Source organism: Gigantopelta aegis, unplaced genomic scaffold, assembly GCF_016097555.1.
Source record: "Gigantopelta aegis isolate Gae_Host unplaced genomic scaffold, Gae_host_genome ctg3726_pilon_pilon, whole genome shotgun sequence".
NCBI classification, from domain to species: Eukaryota; Metazoa; Mollusca; class Gastropoda; order Neomphalida; family Peltospiridae; genus Gigantopelta; species Gigantopelta aegis.
The window spans coordinates 34,336-55,257 of record NW_024533479.1 but is presented as its reverse complement, the minus strand read 5'-3'; the positions used below and the strand labels follow the sequence as shown (position 1 = coordinate 55,257).

Here is a 20,922-nt window from a genome sequence, read left to right as displayed (position 1 = left end):
GAATTGGCAAGTAGGTAGTAGGTAGATAGATGGGACAAATGGAATAGGACAGACCTTATATTAGATACAAAAATGAATTTCAAAAATTTTAGGGATACTTCTAAACCTATTATTGTCTCTGGTTTAGTTATGTCAACATCAACAGCAATTTGAAGATGCTACTTCAACACTAATGGATTCTGTAATGAAGAATGGATTACGTAATATTGTAATATGTACATGTAATGTTGCAGAAACAGAAAATGTACATGTGACAAGTAATTTACAAATTACATGTACATATATACATATGATAATTGGCAAAGAGTAGATAGATGGGCACAATTGAAATAGGACAGACTTATATACAAAATTGACTTCTCAAATATTAGGATTATGTCTAACCTTTTATTGTCTCTGTTTTAGTTATTCAACATCAATTTCCTTCACTGGTTTAGCCTTCTTTTGGCCCAGGGGTATATATTATAGGACTATACAATTGCAAACAAAACACTGTAACTTTTCAATAACGTAACACAGATCAAATGGATGGAATTCGCAACGTTAAACGTAATAATCAGTCTTAAACGATACTGATTGATTCGTGTATCCGTAAAACCGTACCGAGAATTTATATCAATATTTGCGGTGATGTATAATTACCTAATTTAATAACAACGGTTTATAAACCCTTGGAACCCCATAGCAACCTCGCGCTTCGCGCTCGGTTGCTATATGGGTTTCCTCGAGTTTATAAATACGCATATAACCTCGTAACAGTATATAACCTATATGTATCTTAAATATATTCACAACTAATAATTTGGTTTTTAATAATTATGATTGGATTTGAGTTACCTTTCATAGTAATATATATTCAATGAAAAAATCTTATTATAAATGTCATGAAAATAATATACCGTATGCCCTCTCGAAGCTTCCACTACTCTCTTTATTGTTTTTAGCTGTGTACTTTCTCTGAAGAAGCATGTTTTCCAGTACATTCATGTCCGATATTAATAACATTCTGATTCTTGAAGAGAGAAAATAGTCCTCAATTTGCCTACTATTTCTAGAATAAGGACCATTTGTCAGGTCTTTTCAAAGGGTGAAATCATCCTTGAGAGACAACAATTAAGCAAAAGGAAAGACCTCTGTTGTCTGTTGTATTATAGCAACCTATCAAACACCATACCAATACTCCTATATGAAAGAGATTAATTAAAACCATGAACAATGCAATTACTTCAGATACAACAATTTACTAAATCATTTTGCCAAGGTAAACAAGATTTTGATGTTGATCTATAACTTCCTCATATACGCCTATAATAGTCTCTCCATATATATTCAATTTCATCACTGAATAGAAAAGCTAGTAGGAAGAACAGTAATGCAATGACCACCAATATTGGGTAATGTAATAGCAATAAGTCGAATTGTTTTCAATGGACTGCTGTTAACAGTCTGTTATTGTATTCATGACACTAATGTAATTAACTAAACCACAGCTCCCAGATTGTAAATGTCTTTGTGTGGATAAAGGTGATGAGAGGATACAAAATTGAAAAAATATCTAAAATGGCTAATTAATAGCTTCATGTATGGATTGGAATCTAGAATTCTGTGATTACTCACTATATAGTTTTTTACTATGTAAAGGTATAACATAACTTATATAGGCTGATTATTATGGAATCTAGAATTTTCTTGTGAATTACTCACTGCATATATTTACAATTACAAAGTATCAAATGATACAGTGGAGTAATTCACATGAATTCTAGATTCCATAGTAATCCATCCATGTAAGCTAGTTGTTAAAATAACATGTATATTTTTACACATGATTTAGCCCCATAATAAAATCAGACTCTTTCCACTACTATAATATATTACAATGGAAAGACATAATGTTTAATATAGTATTCTTATCATTTCCATTACTAGTTAAAATAAAATTCCATTATAGACATTTCTGATACTCACTAATTTGGAAATGTTTAGCAATATCATGACTGGGTTTGTTTGTATTACCATATATATTTTGAATTTTCATTAGGCTATTAAAGGGACTCAGTCCTGTTATGCAGATTACCAAATATTTGGGATATTGTATGTAACATATAAACTATAAACAACTGTTCAGTGTTGTACAATGATGTAGCAACATGTACAAATTGTCTCATGCTGTCAACAACGTGTAACATCTCGATGAATCTTTGGTTTGTGTGAGCATTTCTGGAGATACTCCTTGACAGATCTGTCTGTACTCTTCATCCCAAGTGTGATTCTAAAATGTTACAATATGTGATTTTGAAGATCTAAAATATTCTGATATGAAGATGAAGAAGAAATAAAAATAGTGATATAATTAAAAGTAATTTTGTGTGTTGGTAATTATTCACTGTTTATAGATCTAAATTCAACACTGACAAACTAATTTAATTATTCATTTTTTTTTTTTTTTAAAACTACTTGGTAAAGGAGATACTTTAAGTTATAATTACATATACAAAAAGATAATTCAAAAGTTATGAGTTACATACCTTCTTCTTTGTAGCAGACAGACTTCTCTTTCTCTTCTTGCTTTAGAAGATACCGCCATGCTTTGGCAACAGCCGTGAAATAGGTGCGACAAAGAACAATTAACAAAATCATAATAATTAATTACTAATTAACATATTACCTTCTGTTGGAAATTTAATTTAAGAAATAATTACAAAAAATACTAAGCAAAATTCTACATTAGGTCAGTCCTAAATCACACAAAAAGAAATAAATCAATTGAGTCATTACTATGATTAATTCAGTCATGCAGATTTTAGGCTTGTGATACTGAACATCATTGATTTGAAAACCTTGTGGTCCTACACAGGAAGAGCCTCCTCTGTCAATAGTCCTAAAGTCAGCTGGTAATACTAAGACAGACCCCCTCCACCATATCTTAAATCTTCAGTTGTAATAGGATAACCTACATAGTGGAAGAAAAATTATTTGCTATATAGACTGTTCATGAGAAAAATCAAGTAGAAAATAATTAGCGATGTACATTAATTAGCATAACTGCTAATGGGTATGCTCCTGTTATTAATGATTAATAGTTGTGCTATCAGATTACACTGTAATTAATAATTGGCTATACTAATGGTTTTACAAAATAGTTCAGCTAATGAGTATGCCCTGTTATTAATTTATTATTTAATGTATACCTGTGTCACTATCAACAACAGTAATAAGGTCGGAGTAATGGCTAGAACATCACCATGGAACCATCATCATTAACCTTTCGTGTATCAATGTTCTCATTTTTATTGTAATTTGAATAGTATAGTTTGAAAATGAACCAGTCCCTTTATATAGAAAATACTACCAGTAAAGCTTGCCTCGATTTTCTATTAACGTCAACAATCTGTAAAAAAACAAAGTCATATAAAAAGATATGAAGGAAAAGTAGAGATATAAAAGATAAACTAGAGACAGTGAATATTGTAAATTTGGTGCTCTATCTAATTAAATTGTAATTAATAAGAGTGTGATGTTTAATTTTAAAATATAATGGAATCTATTAATTATACATATATAGTTATATACATGCACTGTAAAAATTAAATGTTATTTTAACAATTACTTTGTAGTTTACATTGGTGGATTACTATGATATATAGAATTTTTGTGAATTACTCGTTGTGTAATTTCTCAGTATGTTGTACTTTTATATGCCAACAAATTACACATGAGTAATTCATAAATTCTATATTCCATAGTTAACCCACTGATGTAAAACTACAAAGTAATTGTTAAAATAACAATTTAATTTTTACAGTGTGTGTGTGTGTGTGTGTTTGTTGTAAATAAATAATGAATAATATTTTTCTATATAGAAGTGGAAAGCAAGACCAAGCAAAAAGCAACAGTAACAGTATATAAAATAACATTAGACACTAGTCTTTTCATACTTACTTTGCCAGTTAGCAGTATGAGACTTGTTGTTGAGTAACAATAGCTTCAATTACATTACATTGACCTTTTTTTTTAGCTCTATATACAGCTCGTCCTAACTGCCAAGCACGACTTAAAAGAATGTAATACACAAGTATTGAGCACTTCAGATAATGTCATAGGTGGTATACAGATAGCAACATCATACTGAGAGAGAAGAGAGAGAGATGAGAGATTAGCAAGTTAGCATCTTCGTTTATCATCACACTTACCCCATCTTTATACATTCAGTTCTGAAGACATCCTCCAAATCCTTTGCAGATGACACATGAGAAATATGGCCACCTTGTTTCCCTTCTCATCAGCAACACAACTTGGAAAATGGGCATAACCCATTAATAAAGGGAAGGAACATCTGAAAAGAAAATAGGACCATCCTCACTCTATTACTAATTCATTTAGTAACACACAAAATTGAGTTTAATTAACAGAAAATAATCCCCTTTTTTGAGAATTTAAGTTATATAGCAACATATACATTTCTCATACAATTTTAATTTGCTGACTCTGCATATTATCCCCACCCACCAAGGTAAACTCAGTACATAGTAACTATGTAAATGACAAACCTGTAATTCTGGAAATGCTCTTCCCATTCCATCAGCATCCAATACAGGTAGTCCTACTCTAGCACCTGTTACTAATGGCTCAATGATTAGCACCACCAATTTCAGCAGATATCAATCCTGTAATTCGATTGGCCTAAATTGTATCAATAATAATTTAATTTTTGACTACAATAAATCAATAATTACTAATAGTAAACTAAAGGCATTGAATGAAGCACTTCCTTAAAAGAATACTTTGACATTGTTTTTAACTTACTAGAGGTATAGAGGTACTTTTGAGTTCATAATGTGGTAATGTTGTGTGATCTATTATCCAGGCATCATGGTTGTTCTCTAATTTCCTTGTTGACAGTTTAATGTTATCCTTCTCCTTTCCTCCCATAGTCATTCTCCTTTTTTACACAAACCTACAAGACATTCAGTAGCATCATAGTAATGTAATAGTTAAGAACTAGGAAAAGTATTATCAAAACGAATATCTTAGGGGTTAAAATTGTACTTGTAGTTAGATGATCTACAAAAATAATTCTTTTATTCCAATTGTTTACCTGAAGCTAGTATATTTTGCATTACATGTAGACATTGTGTTGACTCCTGTCCATTGATCAATTTTCATTCAAAACAAGTGGTGCTCCCATAAAAGCTACAGCAGCTGCCAAACCAAATTGATCTCCATTAAGTCTGTACAATAAAAAGTTAATATATAATTTTAAGATGGATACTAGTTATATATGTATATATTATTGCTTCATTATTATTAAATGATTTTACTTTAATGGATCAACAACTCTAATCTGTTTTCCATTATTCATCATTTCTGAGGCCATAATACGTCCCAGGTTAGGGTCACCACCTCCCCCACACCCCAATATCCCAGCTCCAATACTAATACATTCAACATCCAATGAGTTGAGGATCCATTCACCTAAAATATTGATAAATGACAATAGTTATATAACAAATTTTTGTCAGAAAAGTATATATAATTTAAAAATTGCATTTAATTTTTGCAGAGTCCACTAGACAGTATATACCTGTAACTTCATCAATATGAGGGGGAGGTAAGTTAGCTTCTTCATCTAAAGTCTTCTCTTTTACTGACTGGAAGGGCCAGACAGGATTCTCTTTAGTCCATCATTTGAAGATACTACTTCAACAGTACTGGACTCTGTAATGAAGAATGGATATGTAATATTGTAATATGTACATGTAATGTTGTAATATGTACATGTGACAAGTAATTTACAAATTACATGTACATAATATACATAGTGATATGGCAAGTAGGTAGATAGATGGGCACAATGGAATAGGACAGACTTAGATACAAAAGTTGACTTCTCAAATTTTAGGAATTTTTCTAACCTTTTATTTTTTCTGTGTTTACTATTGCTAATAGTATCTGTTGACTGTTCACTCAGACTACCAATAACTTTAACATAGGCACTAAGAGTATCAGGAACATAGGTCACATTCATTACTGACTTTTCATAGATATATTCTGAGCAGGAATACAACCTGGATATCGTGGAAAGATATGCAATTATAATAAAGCAGGTGTGGTTGAATTGTAGACATAGCACCACCAACCTTGTCTAATAACATAGTCTGTTTACAATTTTTTGTCTGGACATTTATCAATTATGCAACCATTACATGACAATATACAATACACATGTACATGACTACATGTACATGTACATGTACATGACTACATGTACATGTAACATGTACATGTAGTCATGTACATGTACATGTATGTGTACCTTTTTCTTGAGCAGCTTTAATTGCTGAGTCCACACTTCTTTGAATAATAACCTCTCGAGCTTTGAGACGAAGTTCCTCATCACTTCCTTTAAATGATCCATTTGATTTGATAGTAGTCATAACATTAGATAGACTTTCCACACGTTCAGAACGACCAGCTACCATACCTAAACTAGCACCAACAGCATTAGCAACCTATACAATGGATGGATTGATGAATGAATGGACAGATATGTAATAGATGAATGGATAAACAAAGGAATGGATTAATGCATAGATTGATGGATGGATGGATGGTGTTGCAGAATTAAACTCACTTCAAAATGAGGGGAACAATAATTCTTGATGCTCCTTTTAGTGATAATTTAGTGTCCATTAAAATACTCCCCTCCACCAACCAGAAGAACCAAAGCATCTTCTTTGTGAGTCTAAATTAATTAGGTCATTAAACAAATAAACACTTAAATATCATCCATAAGAGCTAAAGAAAAACTATTATTAGGTGACCTCAATATAATATATATTATTAATTAGTCCATTAAACCTTAAATTCACCTAAATCCTAAAAGTAAACTAAAGGTGCTTATATAAAATAACATGAGCTTTTAAAAAAATATATTTGGGACAAACATTACTTTCTACAATAACATCCAACGTTACTATAGCAACAAAGTAACACTAAGAGGATATTACATCATTTTCTATATTATTATACTTCCAGATTTATAGTGAGCTGACTGCTATCATATCATGTGTACCTTAACAAGATCAATAGCTTCTTCTAGTTTCAGATGAATATTTCTAATAGCTGGATAGATAATGGATCCAATTTTACTTATTAAAGACTCTCGTTTGCAAACAGAGAAATCTAAAAGACAATTATGTATAATGTATAAAGATCTCCTGCCTCATTCTGAAATAACTCTGTAGTTGTTAAGGAGCTACCAACTATTGATATACAAGTTAGTCATATTGGGAATTAGGAGAAAGCCAATTTCTTCATCTTTATTGCATATGCTTGATAGAAGCTCTTTATTGAATGACTACTATAATTATAATTACATTAAGTAAGTCCACTAAACTTGTATGTCAATTGTTTAATTTGTAAAATAGACTATTATACAGATAATATGAGGAGTTGATCTGAAGTTGGTGCCATGTACTGAGCAGTTATTAAAGTTAATTACTTAAGTAGTCTGTATAATTATTAATATAAATAGTAGGCTAGTTACCTTCACAAATATCAGCTGCAATAGCAACATCAGTGGCTGTACATGTATCCCTCCAAAAGACAGTGCCTTAGTAGTTAATTGAGATCCAACACTACTAGGACCAACCAGTACATCATTCTGTAATGTTATATACATGATAAGGGGACATGGAATATATATCATAACAATGTAGTAACATACTCTATTTCTTGTGACCAGTGATCCACCTCCCAAACCAACACTAATGACGTTGGGCATTTGAAAATTTGTACGTACACCACCAATCTAGAAATAAACACATAACAAGAAATGATATAAAGTTATTAACTACAACAGCCCTGACTGAATGGCCTGAGTTAATTTATGTAACCTATGAATCTAACTGCTGGCTAGAGACATACTTTGGTACATTAAAGGTTACATAGCAACAGTTAATGTATTGATAGTACCTTGACTTGTGATGAGGCTTCTCTAGGAAAACCATTAACAAGTATTCCAACATCTGTGGTTGTACCACCAATGTCCACAACGATACCATCCTTCTTTCCTGATAAAAACATGGCACCTCTCATACTGTTGGTTGGACCAGAGGAAAAAGTGAACACTGGATACTCCACAGCCTCTACAACACTAAAGAAACAAAACAGTTGATCAATGAAACAAGTGCTGTATTATAGTACTATCTCAAACATATTGATAGAACCTTGGCTTGTAATGAAGCTTCTCTAGGAAAACCATTAACAAGTATTACAACATGAACAAGTGCTGTATTATAGTTTAGTTATACAAGACTAGCTATGGGATATATTATTTTAATATACAAATAACAAAGATCGCTATTAGAAATAAACTGGATCAATCATCTTACTTTAAAATAAAATGACAAATCTACTAAATTGAGTCTTTTTGAGGCAAAATTTTTAAGCTAGATCCTTCATTTTTACATGTGTTATTAATACCTTATCAGTGTACCATCATTTTGTGTTAAATAAAATGGACACTTCAAATTCAAGTTTTCTAGAGCATTTTGAAACTCAGATATTGTACGTTTAGCAAATGTCTTGAGAGATTCATTAAGAATAGCAGCATTTTCTCTTTCAATTAGTCCAAGTTTACCAATCTATTAAAAGAATCATTTTGGAATGAATTTAATTAAGAGTTACAGACTTTATAATAGTAAAAAAAACTTAATAGGTCAAATATAAAAGTTATGGACAATACTTAAAGTCTATTGTATAAGCGATATTAATATGTCATTGTACATGATATATTCTGTACTAAGGTAATGTACCTTGCTAGAAAAGAGTAACACTAAACTCTGGTGAGACACTCAAGAAAATATCAGCTGCTTGCTTCTCCTGGTTGTTATCAGGATTGTCCATAGGTGTGAAAGTACCTGATATAACAATATTCTTCACTGGAGGACTATGTCCTAGAAATTTCTTTGCTAGAGCTTGTATCTCATCAACGCAAAGATCTTCAATTGGAGAGCAATTATAATTTAATCCACCTGATATCATGTGAGTGCTCGCTTGATAATCTGGGCAAGATCTGATGGGAAATCTGAAAATGGTGGTATTCCAATTGACGCAGTTCCACATAACCTCACCACGGCAACTGGCGTTAGTTTATCAACAGATCTTTCAATGACAGCGTTAACAAAATGAGTGGTACCAATACATACACGTGATAGGGTAGAACGGATATTATCTGACAGAGATTTGTTTTTAAGATTGAGAAAGGCTCCTTCAATTGCTTTGATAATCCCTTCTGTTCTGTTAGCAGTAGTCTCATGTTTACATGATGAAAGTACTTTCTTGTCACATATGATGACAGCGTCAGTATAAGTACCTCCAACATCAACTCCAATTACTGGTTTAGCCATCTTTATTGTTATAGATAGTATATATAGACTACACAATTGCAACCAAGAACCGATAACGTAACACAGATCTAATGGAATGGAATTCGCTACGTTAAGTTTACGTATTGCTGACGCTCTATTTTAAAGAGACAACTCGTAGTACTCTCGCTCTGCGTTTATTAAGTAACAAGACAGCCATATAAAATTATCAACTGGGTTATTATTATTAATTGGAATTTCAAAATACACGAAGGTGCTCGGAAGAAATACGAAATAGGAATTGGAATGTCCGTCCTCAGGTTCCGTATGGTCGGATTTCCGATTTGGGTTTGTATATTTTTTTATTATTGGGAATTTTTGTTTCTTCCCTATAGAGTCTAAACAGTAGGAGGTTCAATAGTAACATTATTACAAACTTCTTTTAGAAGTTTTGCTGTCAAGTCATGAATTTCATTATGCCTCTGGGCTCCAAAGGGACTACTTAAAACATGGTCTATGGATAAAGGTGATAAGAGAATACAAAATTGAAATTCTCTGAATGGCTACATTGTAAAAATTAATTAGTTGCTTACATGGGTGGGTTGCTATGGAATCTAGAACTCTTGTTAATTACTCATTGTGTAATTTGTTGGTATATTGTTATTACATAGCAGCAAATTATACAGTGAGTAATTTATATGGATTTTAGATTCCATAGTAATCCATACATGTAAGCCACAAATTAGTTGTTAAAATAACATGTATATTTTTAGACATGGGTTAGCCCCATAATGAATCAGACTCTTTCCACTACTATAATACAATTACAATGGAAGAGACATAATGTTTAATATAATATTCTTATCATTTCCATTACTAGCTAAAATAAATTCCATTATAGACATTTGGAAAATCTACTAGCAATATTATGACTCTGGGCTCGTTTATTACCATTTATATTTTAATTCTCATTAGGCCACTATAAAAATTGATTGGTTGATGTAACTAATACATAGTTATACAGGTTGCCTATGTAAGTGTAAACAAAATACTATATTTGATCACTAATGTATTATGAAATTGATGGTAATATAGCTACATAAACAGTAGTACACGTACATTAGTAATGAAAACAGTATTATGATTACTTTCTTGACAAAAATAAGTTTGCATATTGGAACCTCTATAACTAAATATTGGTTAAATTAACCAGTCAGTTTTTACAGGTGTTATTATTTTTCCTTTATTGGATGTGGCATGAGGTATGAGCTATATATCATTCCTGTAGAGTAATATAGTTAAAAACTGTAGGTACAATAAATTCCTTACTACAGTTGACATTCTCTTTACTATTTGCTGCCTTGTACCCCACAATAAAACATTTAGTACTTCATTTCTCACTCCAACTACAGCAGTCACTGGTATAATAACCTAATAACGTGTCATCTCAACAAGTCACCGTCTTCCCAGTTAGATTACAAGATACATCAGGTAGTAATAATATATGAAAATTAACAACTAGGAGGGAACTACTTGACTTCTACAAATTATTAACAAAAGTCAAAAGCAACTAATACCTCATATGTCAGTTTTACTACAAGACCATTTGTCAACTCATATTCAGAGTGTAAGAAAACTATACGATCATGTACAAACACATGACCCTATTAGGTCAAATATACATTGGAGTCAAAAATCGTTCATCATGCATCCACCTCTTCCTATGATAATTTTCCCTGCAATTATATATTGTATTACTTATTTTTGAAATCAAAATTAACATTTCTACATGTACTTATATTCACATTCTGCTTTGACACAGAAACAATGAAGTAGTTTGGCAGTTTCATGATGGCTTATCCATTTTGCAAAGTTTTGTCAGTGGAGTAGTAATATAAAAAGGTATGCCACAGTTTTGCAACATATATACTATCAAAAATTATAGAGAACAGTTGTGTTATACAGAGTTTTATAATCATACGAGTGGGCAAATATTAACCCCTTTTCACGGACAAACCTACGTTAGTCCAATAATAAATACTATTGTATAGTATCTATGGTGTCATTACAAAAATTTTGTAGGGCACAGAAACGCCTCATGCACTTACAAGCTCCTTTTCACTTAACACCTATTCTATGTGAGTCGACGATGGCTAGTAAAGTCTTTGAAGCTGCTCAAAACTTTTAAAGATTAGTGCTTCCTTGTACCATGTACTTCTTAGAAGTACATGACACAAGGAAGCGCTAATCTAGTTATTAAAGGACGGTCTGTCCTTCTATTCAAAAGATCATCACCACAACTAGTCCATATCACAACAGCCATTTTGACTTTTTCACCCACTTACCACATGATGCTCTACCCACATCCGCATTCCTACTATACTCTCCTCTCAGTGTCGACAACACCAGACTACTTATTTGGTTCAACTAGAAATTTTAGACCCTTATAGAAGCTCTTTGTATAGTGATTGTTATACTCATAAACACAGTAAGTGAGTGTCATCATATTTTAACTTGTACATAAAGCATTCAATTTGCTGGATAGATTCCAGTACAGCAGTTAAATTGACATCAAAAAAGGCGATTGAGGTTGCTCTTTTCTGAGACTGTGATGTAAGCCATACGTATTATTATGTTTAAAATACCAGTTAATTGAAAAATGACTGGATTTAATATAGGTATAGGAAGGGGAGGGGCTAAGGAGGCTGGAGGTCTGTCAAATATTTGACTTTAGTCATATACAATGAATGACATCCCTCTTGAATCACTTGTACCAAACATTGAGTTTTATGAATCTAAATTTTTCACTAATCTGCATTCCATCTTATATATATTTATTTATTCATGCACTGATATACATTTTCTTCCTACCATCCCCCCTCAATATTTGTATTTCTCATACACCTATGATATCTTTATGCAGCTGGTTTTATTGGTTTATCTGACTATGGTTTGCCATCAGAATGGTCAAAATTAACAAGATTATGATTTATACATAATTAAAAGGCAGTGTCTAGAGTGTCATTAATAGAATACCATACTTTAATGTGAAATTAATACTATATCCCAGACTCTAAACCTTAGAACCTAAATGTATTAATTTCACATTGAAGTATGCACTTTCTTGTGTCATACAACAACAGAAATAATCATTAGTACTTGTTTATCTGTACCAATGTTTACCACTTAGTCTGTTTGTTCTTCTCTCTTATCTTTACTTTCATGTATGATCACACCTAAAGCTTTTCCTCCTCTTTATAAATATAATTATGTACAAATGTATATTTGAGGATAGAGAAAAAACACATACAGTTACTTTGACTATAAAAGTATGACTCAAATTTTGCTAAAAAGTTGAATCATTCATATAACTAATACCTCATTTTGCATGACCTGTGTACACTATTCATATCATATTATTTGTAATAGACATGTATATTAATATACTTATAACTATTAATTAATATGTTTCAACTTTCTGTGTAACTAGTTATACTGTGTATCTGCAGCTGGTTTTATTAGTGGAAGAAATATTTGATGTTTTTGTCACGAAATAATTAATTGTTAAAATTTGAAACTGGTGTAATTTAACTTTGGTAATTTTACAAAACAGTGTAGTAGGAAAATAAATAAGATTGGGAGAAGGAGAGTAATTGGAATGTACTTGGATTTAAATAATTCTTACTAGTTGATATGGCCAATAAACGAGTGTAGTTTACTCAAATGCAAGAACATATGTGTCTCTCAACTATGATTATTGAGGTGGGGGCCACTCACCTCCTTGTTCCTCAACTGTTAAAGTCATTGTTTTAATTAATAGTGGGTGGCACTAGTGCAATGAGAAGTAGAAAGCTGTAAGTTCTGTGAAAAGAAGAACGGTCTCCTTCAAGATATATTTTAGTAATTCTGCCAATGATATGATTGATTTCTTCTTTCAATATTACATTATACAAGGACATTGCTAGTGGTAATATTAACAGGTTCTATTTTAATGTTCTTCATGCCATCAATAAACAATCAAATGTTGTCACCAATAAACTGGCTATATGATAATTTATAAGTTACAACTGATAATGTAGTGGGTTAATATATAAATATATTAATGAGGATGTTTGTTTTAATTATTAAGATAATAATGATAATAAACAATAACATTAATTTGTCTCTGTTTTAGCATATGCATGTTGAAAATAATATTTGAAGAACTTTTCTTAACACCAAATTCCAAATGGCTTCTCAAAATTTAAATTTATAGCTAAAATTAGTACTCCATCTAAAACATAGACATTTAAACTTAGTGAAATTAGTAGAAAGAAATCTTAGTGACTTATGCTAACTATATTGTTTTTGTTACAGTATATATTGGTGTGACAGTGATCATGGCTGAAAGAGATAATAGTGAACTATCAGTAAGTTTGTTGTGAAAAAGATAATTACAATTGAATTATAAAAGAGCAAATTACTTCAACAAATCTAAAATATATTTACATGATACCACTAACATTGAATTTTACAACCTTTTTGTTAGGATTAACTATTTAACTTTGTGCACCAATTCAAATCTAATTTAATTAAATAATACACAACATCTAATAGATGTATTATTATCAATCATCACCCTAATTAACAATAGTACTTTTTATTAATTATGTCTTTTCTCTCTTTTAAATGTTCCTGTTGTTAATGATAAATGACTTTGAAATTGCCACACCTATTTAGCGAGTAAGTCTGTACTATGTATATGTGTAACTAAATGATAAGAATTGTTGTGATAATGCTAAATGTAGAGTATTTGATATTGTTTGAGTTGTTTATTTGTTGTATTTAACTATTATCCTTTTTATTAATCAATATCTTTTCTCTCTTTTAAATGTTCCTGTTGTAAATGATAAATGACTTTGAAATTGCCACACCTATTTAGCGAGTAAGTCTGTACTATGTATATGTGTAACTAAATGATAAGAATTGTTGTGATAATGCTAAATGTAGAGTATTTGATATTGTTTGAGTTGTTTTTTGTTATATTTACTATTATCCTTTTTATTAATTAATGTCTTTTCTCTCTTTTAAATGTTCCTGTTGTAAATGATAAATGACTTTGAAATTGCCACACCTATTTAGGCAGTAAGTCTGTACTATGTATATGTGTAACTAAATGATAAGAATTGTTGTGATAATGCTAAATGTAGAGTATTTGATATTGTTTGAGTTGTTTATTTGTTGTATTTAACTATTATCCTTTTTATTAATTAATGTCTTTTTTCTCTTTTAAATGTTCCTATTGTAAATGATAAATGACTTTGAAATTGCCACACCTATTTAGGAAGTAAGTCTGTACTATGTATATGTGTAACTAAATGATAAGAATTGTTGTGATAATGCTAAATGTAGAGTATTTGATATTGTTTGAGTTGTTTTTTGTTGTATTTAACTATTATCCTTTTTATTAATTATGTCTTTTCTCTCTTTTAAATGTTCCTGTTGTAAATGACTTTGAAATTGCCACACCTATTTAGTTTGTAAGTCTGTACTATGTATATGTGTAACTAAAAGATAAGAATTGTTGTGATAATGCTAAATATAGAGTATTTGATATTGTTTGAGTTGTTTATTTGTTGTATTTAACTATTATCCTTTTTATTAATTAATGTCTTTTTTCTCTTTTAAATGTTCCTATTGTAAATGATAAATGACTTTGAAATTGCCACACCTATTTAGGAAGTAAGTCTGTACTATGTATATGTGTAACTAAATGATAAGAATTGTTGTGATAATGCTAAATGTAGAGTATTTGATATTGTTTGAGTTGTTTATTTGTTGTATTTAACTATTATCCTTTTTATTAATTATGTCTTTTCTCTCTTTTAATGTTCCTGTTGTAAATGATAAATGACTTTGAATTGCCACACCTATTTAGATAGTAAGTCTGTACTATGTATATGTGTAACTAAAAGATAAGAATTGTTGTGATAATGCTAAATATAGAGTATTTGATATTGTTTGAGTTGTTTATTTGTTGTATTTAACTATTATCCTTTTTATTAATTAATGTCTTTTTCTCTTTTAAATGTTCCTGTTGTAAATGATAAATGACTTTGAAATTGCCACACCTATTTAGGCAGTAAGTCTGTACTATGTATATGTGTAACTAAAAGATAAGAATTGTTGTGATAATGCTAAATGTAGAGTATTTGATATTGTTTGAGTTGTTTATTTGTTGTATTTAACTATTATCCTTTTTATTAATTAATGTCTTTTTTCTCTTTTAAATGTTCCCGTTGTAAATGATAAATGACTTTGAAATTGCCACACCTATTTAGCAAGTAAGTCTGTACTATGTATATGTGTAACTAAATGATAAGAATTGTTGTGATAATGCTAAATGTAGAGTATTTGATATTGTTTGAGTTGTTTATTTGTTGTATTTAACTATTATCCTTTTTATTAATTATGTCTTTTCTCTCTTTTAAATGTTCCTGTTGTAAATGATAAATGACTTTGAAATTGCCACACCTATTTAGATAGTAAGTCTGTACTATGTATATGTGTAACTAAATGATAAGAATTGTTGTGATAATGCTAAATGTAGTGTATTTGATATTGCTTGAGTTGTTTATTTGTTGTATTTGACTATTATCCTTTTATTAATTAATGTCTTTTCTCTCTTTTAAATGTTCCTGTTGTAAATGATAAATGACTTTGAAATTGCCACACCTATTTAGCGAGTAAGTCTGTACTATGTATATGTGTAACTAAATGATAAGAATTGTTGTGATAATGCTAAATGTAGAGTATTTGATATTGTTTGAGTTGTTTATTTGTTGTATTTAACTATTATCCTTTTTATTAATTAATGTCTTTTCTCTCTTTTAAATGTTCCTGTTGTAAATGATAAATGACTTTGAAATTGCCACACCTATTTAGGAAGTAAGTCTGTACTATGTATATATGTAACTAAATGATAAGAATTATTGCGATAATGCTAAATGTAGAGTATTTGATATTGTTTGAGTTGTTTATTTGTTGTATTTAACTATTATCCTTTTTATTAATTAATGTCTTTTCTCTCTTTTAAATGTTCCTGTTGTAAATGATAAATGACTTTGAAATTGCCACACCTATTTAGGGAGTAAGTCTGTACTATGTATATGTGTAACTAAATGATAAGAATTGTTGTGATAATGCTAAATGTAGAGTATTTGATATTGTTTGAGTTGTTTATTTGTTGTATTTAACTATTATCCTTTTTATTAATTAATGTCTTTTCTCTCTTTTAAATGTTCCTGTTGTAAATGATAAATGACTTTGAAATTGCCACACCTATTTAGAAAGCAAGTCTATACTATGTATATGTGTAACTAAATGATAAGAATTGTTGTGATAATGCTAAATGTAGAGTATTTGATATTGTTTGAGTTGTTTATTTGTTGTATTTAACTATTATCCTTTTTTTTTATTAATTATGTCTTTTCTCTCTTTTAAATGTTCCTGTTGTAAATGATAAATGACTTTGAAATTGCCACACCTATTTAGGCAGTAAGTCTGTACTATGTATATGTGTAACTAAATGATAAGAATTGTTGTGATAATGCTAAATGTAGAGTATTTGATATTGTTTGAGTTGTTTATTTGTTGTATTTAACTATTATCCTTTTTATTAATTAATGTCTTTTCTCTCTTTTAAATGTTCCTGTTGTAAATGATAAATGACTTTGAAATTGCCACACCTATTTAGCAAGTAAGTCTGTACTATGTATATGTGTAACTAAATGATAAGAATTGTTGTGATAATGCTAAATGTAGAGTATTTGATATTGTTTGAGTTGTTTATTTGTTGTATTTAACTATTATCCTTTTTATTAATTAATGTCTTTTCTCTCTTTTTTAATGTTCCTGTTGTAAATGATAAATGACTTTAAAATTGCCACACCTATTTAGGCAGTAAGTCTGTACTATGTATATGTGTAACTAAATGATAATTATTGTTGTGATAATGCTAAATGTAGAGTATTTGATATTGTTTGAGTTGTTTATTTGTTGTATTTAACTATTATCCTTTTTATTAATTATGTCTTTTCTCTCTTTTAAATGTTCCTGTTGTAAATGATAAATGACTTTAAAATTGCCACACCTATTTAGCGAGTAAGTCTGTACTATGTATATGTGTAACTAAATGATAAGAATTGTTGTGATAATGCTAAATGTAGAGTATTTGATATTGTTTGAGTTGTTTATTTGTTGTATTTAACTATTATCCTTTTTATTAATTAATGTCTTTTCTCTCTTTTAAATGTTCCTGTTGTAAATGATAAATGACTTTAAAATTGCCACACCTATTTAGCTAGTAAGTCTGTACTATGTATATGTGTAACTAAATGATAAGAATTGTTGTGATAATGCTAAATGTAGAGTATTTATATTATTTGAGTTGTTTATTTGTTGTATTTAACTATTATCCTTTTTATTAATTATGTCTTTTCTCTCTTTTAAATGTTCCTGTTGTAAATGATAAATGACTTTGAAATTGCCACACCTATTTAGGTGGTAAGTCTGTACTATGTATATGTGTAACTAAATGATAAGAATTGTTGTGATAATGCTAAATGTAGAGTATTTGATATTGTTTGAGTTGTTTATTTGTTGTATTTAACTATTATCCTTTTTATTAATTAATGTCTTTTCTCTCTTTTAAATGTTCCTGTTGTAAATGATAAATGACTTTAAAATTGCCACACCTATTTAGGCAGTAAGTCTGTACTATGTATATGTGTAACTAAATGATAAGTATTGTTGTGATAATGCTAAATGTAGAGTATTTGATATTGTTTGAGTTGTTTATTTGTTGTATTTAGCTATTATCCTTTTTATTAATTAATGTCTTTTCTCTCTTTTAAATGTTCCTGTTGTAAATGATAAATGACTATGAAATTGCCACACCTATTTAGAAAGTAAGTCTGTATTATGTATATGTGTAACTAAATGATAAGAATTGTTGTGATAATGCTAAATGTAGAGTATTTGATATTGCTTGAGTTGTTTATTTGTTGTATTTAACTATTATCCTTTTTATTAATTTATGTCTTTTCTCTCTTCTAAAATGTTCCTGTTGTAAATGATAAATGACTTTGAAATTGCCACACCTATTTAGCGAGTAAGTCTGTACTATGTATATGTGTAACTAAATGATAAGAATTGTTGTGATAATGCTAAATGTAGAGTATTTGATATTGTTTGAGTTGTTTATTTGTTGTATTTAACTATTATCCTTTTTATTAATTATGTCTTTTCTCTCTTTTAAATGTTCCTGTTGTAAATGATAAATGACTTTGAAATTGCCACACCTATTTAGCTAGTAAGTCTGTACTATGTATATGTGTAACTAAATGATAAGAATTGTTGTGATAATGCTAAATGTAGAGTATTTGATATTGTTTGAGTTGTTTATTTGTTGTATTTAACTATTATCCTTTTTATTAATTATGTCTTTTCTCTCTTTTAAATGTTCCTGTTGTAAATGATAAATGACTTTAAAATTGCCACACCTATTTAGGGAGTAAGTCTGTACTATGTATATGTGTAACTATATGATAAGTATTGTTGTGATAATGCTAAATGTAGAGTATTTGATATTGTTTGAGTTGTTTATTTGTTGTATTTAACTATTATCCTTTTTATTAATTAATGTCTTTTCTCTCTTTTAAATGTTCCTGTTGTAAATGATAAATGACTTTAAAATTGCCACACCTATTTAGCAAGTAAGTCTGTACTATGTATATGTGTAACTAAAAGATAAGAATTGTTGTGATAATGCTAAATGTAGAGTATTTGATATTGCTTGAGTTGTTTATTTGTTGTATTTAACTATTATCCTTTTTATTATTTATGTCTTTTCTCTCTTCTAAATGTTCCTGTTATAAATGATAAATGACTTTGAAATTGCCACACCTATTTAGCGAGTAAGTCTGTACTATGTATATGTGTAACTAAATGATAAGAATTGTTGTGATAATGCTAAATGTAGAGTATTTGATATTGTTTGAGTTGTTTATTTGTTGTATTTAACTATTATCCTTTTTATTAATTATGTCTTTTCTCTCTTTTAAATGTTCCTGTTGTAAATGATAAATGACTTTGAAATTGCCACACCTATTTAGGCAGTAAGTCTGTACTATGTATATGTGTAACTAAATGATAAGAATTGTTGTGATAATGCTAAATGTAGAGTATTTGATATTGTTTGAGTTGTTTATTTGTTGTATTTAACTATTATCCTTTTTATTAATTAATGTCTTTTCTCTCTTTTAAATGTTCCTGTTGTAAATGATAAATGACTTTGAAATTGCCACACCTATTTAGGCAGTAAGTCTGTACTATGTATATGTGTAACTAAATCATAAGTATTGTTGTGATAATGCTAAATGTAGAGTATTTGATATTGTTTGAGTTGTTTATTTGTTGTATTTAACTATTATCCTTTTTATTAATTTATGTCTTTTCTCTCTTCTAAATGTTCCTGTTGTAAATGATAAATGACTTTGAAATTGCCACACCTATTTAGCGAGTAAGTCTGTACTATGTATATGTGTAACTAAATGATAAGAATTGTTGTGATAATGCTAAATGTAGAGTATTTGATATTGTTGAGTTGTTTATGTTTGTTGTATTTAACTATTATCCTTTTTATTAATTATGTCTTTTTCTCTCTTTTAAATGTTCCTGTTGTAAATGATAAATGACTTTGAAATTGCCACACCTATTTAGGCAGTAAGTCTGTACTATGTATATGTGTAACTAAATGATAAGAATTGTTGTGATAATGCTAAATGTAGAGTATTTGATATTGTTTGAGTTTTTTTTGTTGTATTTAACTATTATCCTTTTTATTAATTAATGTCTTTTCTCTCTTTTAAATGTTCCTGTTGTAAATGATAAATGACTTTGAAATTGCCACACCTATTTAGTTTGTAAGTCTGTACTATGTATATGTGTAACTAAATGATAAGAATTGTTGTGATAATGCTAAATGTAGAGTATTTGATATTGTTTGAGTTGTTTATTTGTTGTATTTAACTATTATCCTTTTTATTAATTAATGTCTTTTCTCTCTTTTAAATGTTCCTGTTATAAATGATAAATGACTTTAAAATTGCCACACCTATTTAGCAAGTAAGTCTGTACTATGTATATGTGTAACTAAATGATAAGAATTGTTGTGATAATGCTAAATGTAGTATATTTGATATTGCTGAGTTGTTTATTGTTGTATTTAACTATTATCCTTTTTATTAATTATGTCTTTTCTCTCTTTTAAATGTTCCTGTTGTAAATGATAAATGACTTTGAAATTGCCACACCTATTTAGCGAGTAAGTCTGTACTATGTATATGTGTAACTAAATGATAAGAATTGTTGTGATAATGCTAAATGTAGAGTATTTGATATTGTTTGAGTTGGTTATTTGTTGTATTTAACTATTATCCTTTTTATTAATTAATGTCTTTTCTCTCTTTTAAATGTTCCTGTTGTAAATGATAAATGACTTTAAAATTGC

General features: G+C 29.3%; 1 protein-coding gene across 1 annotated transcript; it reads right to left on the bottom strand.

Annotated features, from left to right (window-relative positions):
• Positions 1-2,164: 2,164 nt before the first annotated feature.
• Positions 2,165-11,721, bottom strand: LOC121392392. Its single transcript, XM_041523623.1, is given in 14 exon segments — positions 2,165-2,272; positions 2,854-2,918; positions 2,921-2,953; positions 4,291-4,336; positions 4,551-4,635; positions 4,637-4,683; positions 4,807-4,942; positions 5,322-5,475; positions 6,317-6,512; positions 7,730-7,813; positions 7,978-8,158; positions 8,488-8,648; positions 9,057-9,441; positions 11,717-11,721. Coding segments are annotated over 14 exon segments (1,686 nt in total).
• Between the last annotated feature and the right edge of the window lie 9,201 nt (positions 11,722-20,922).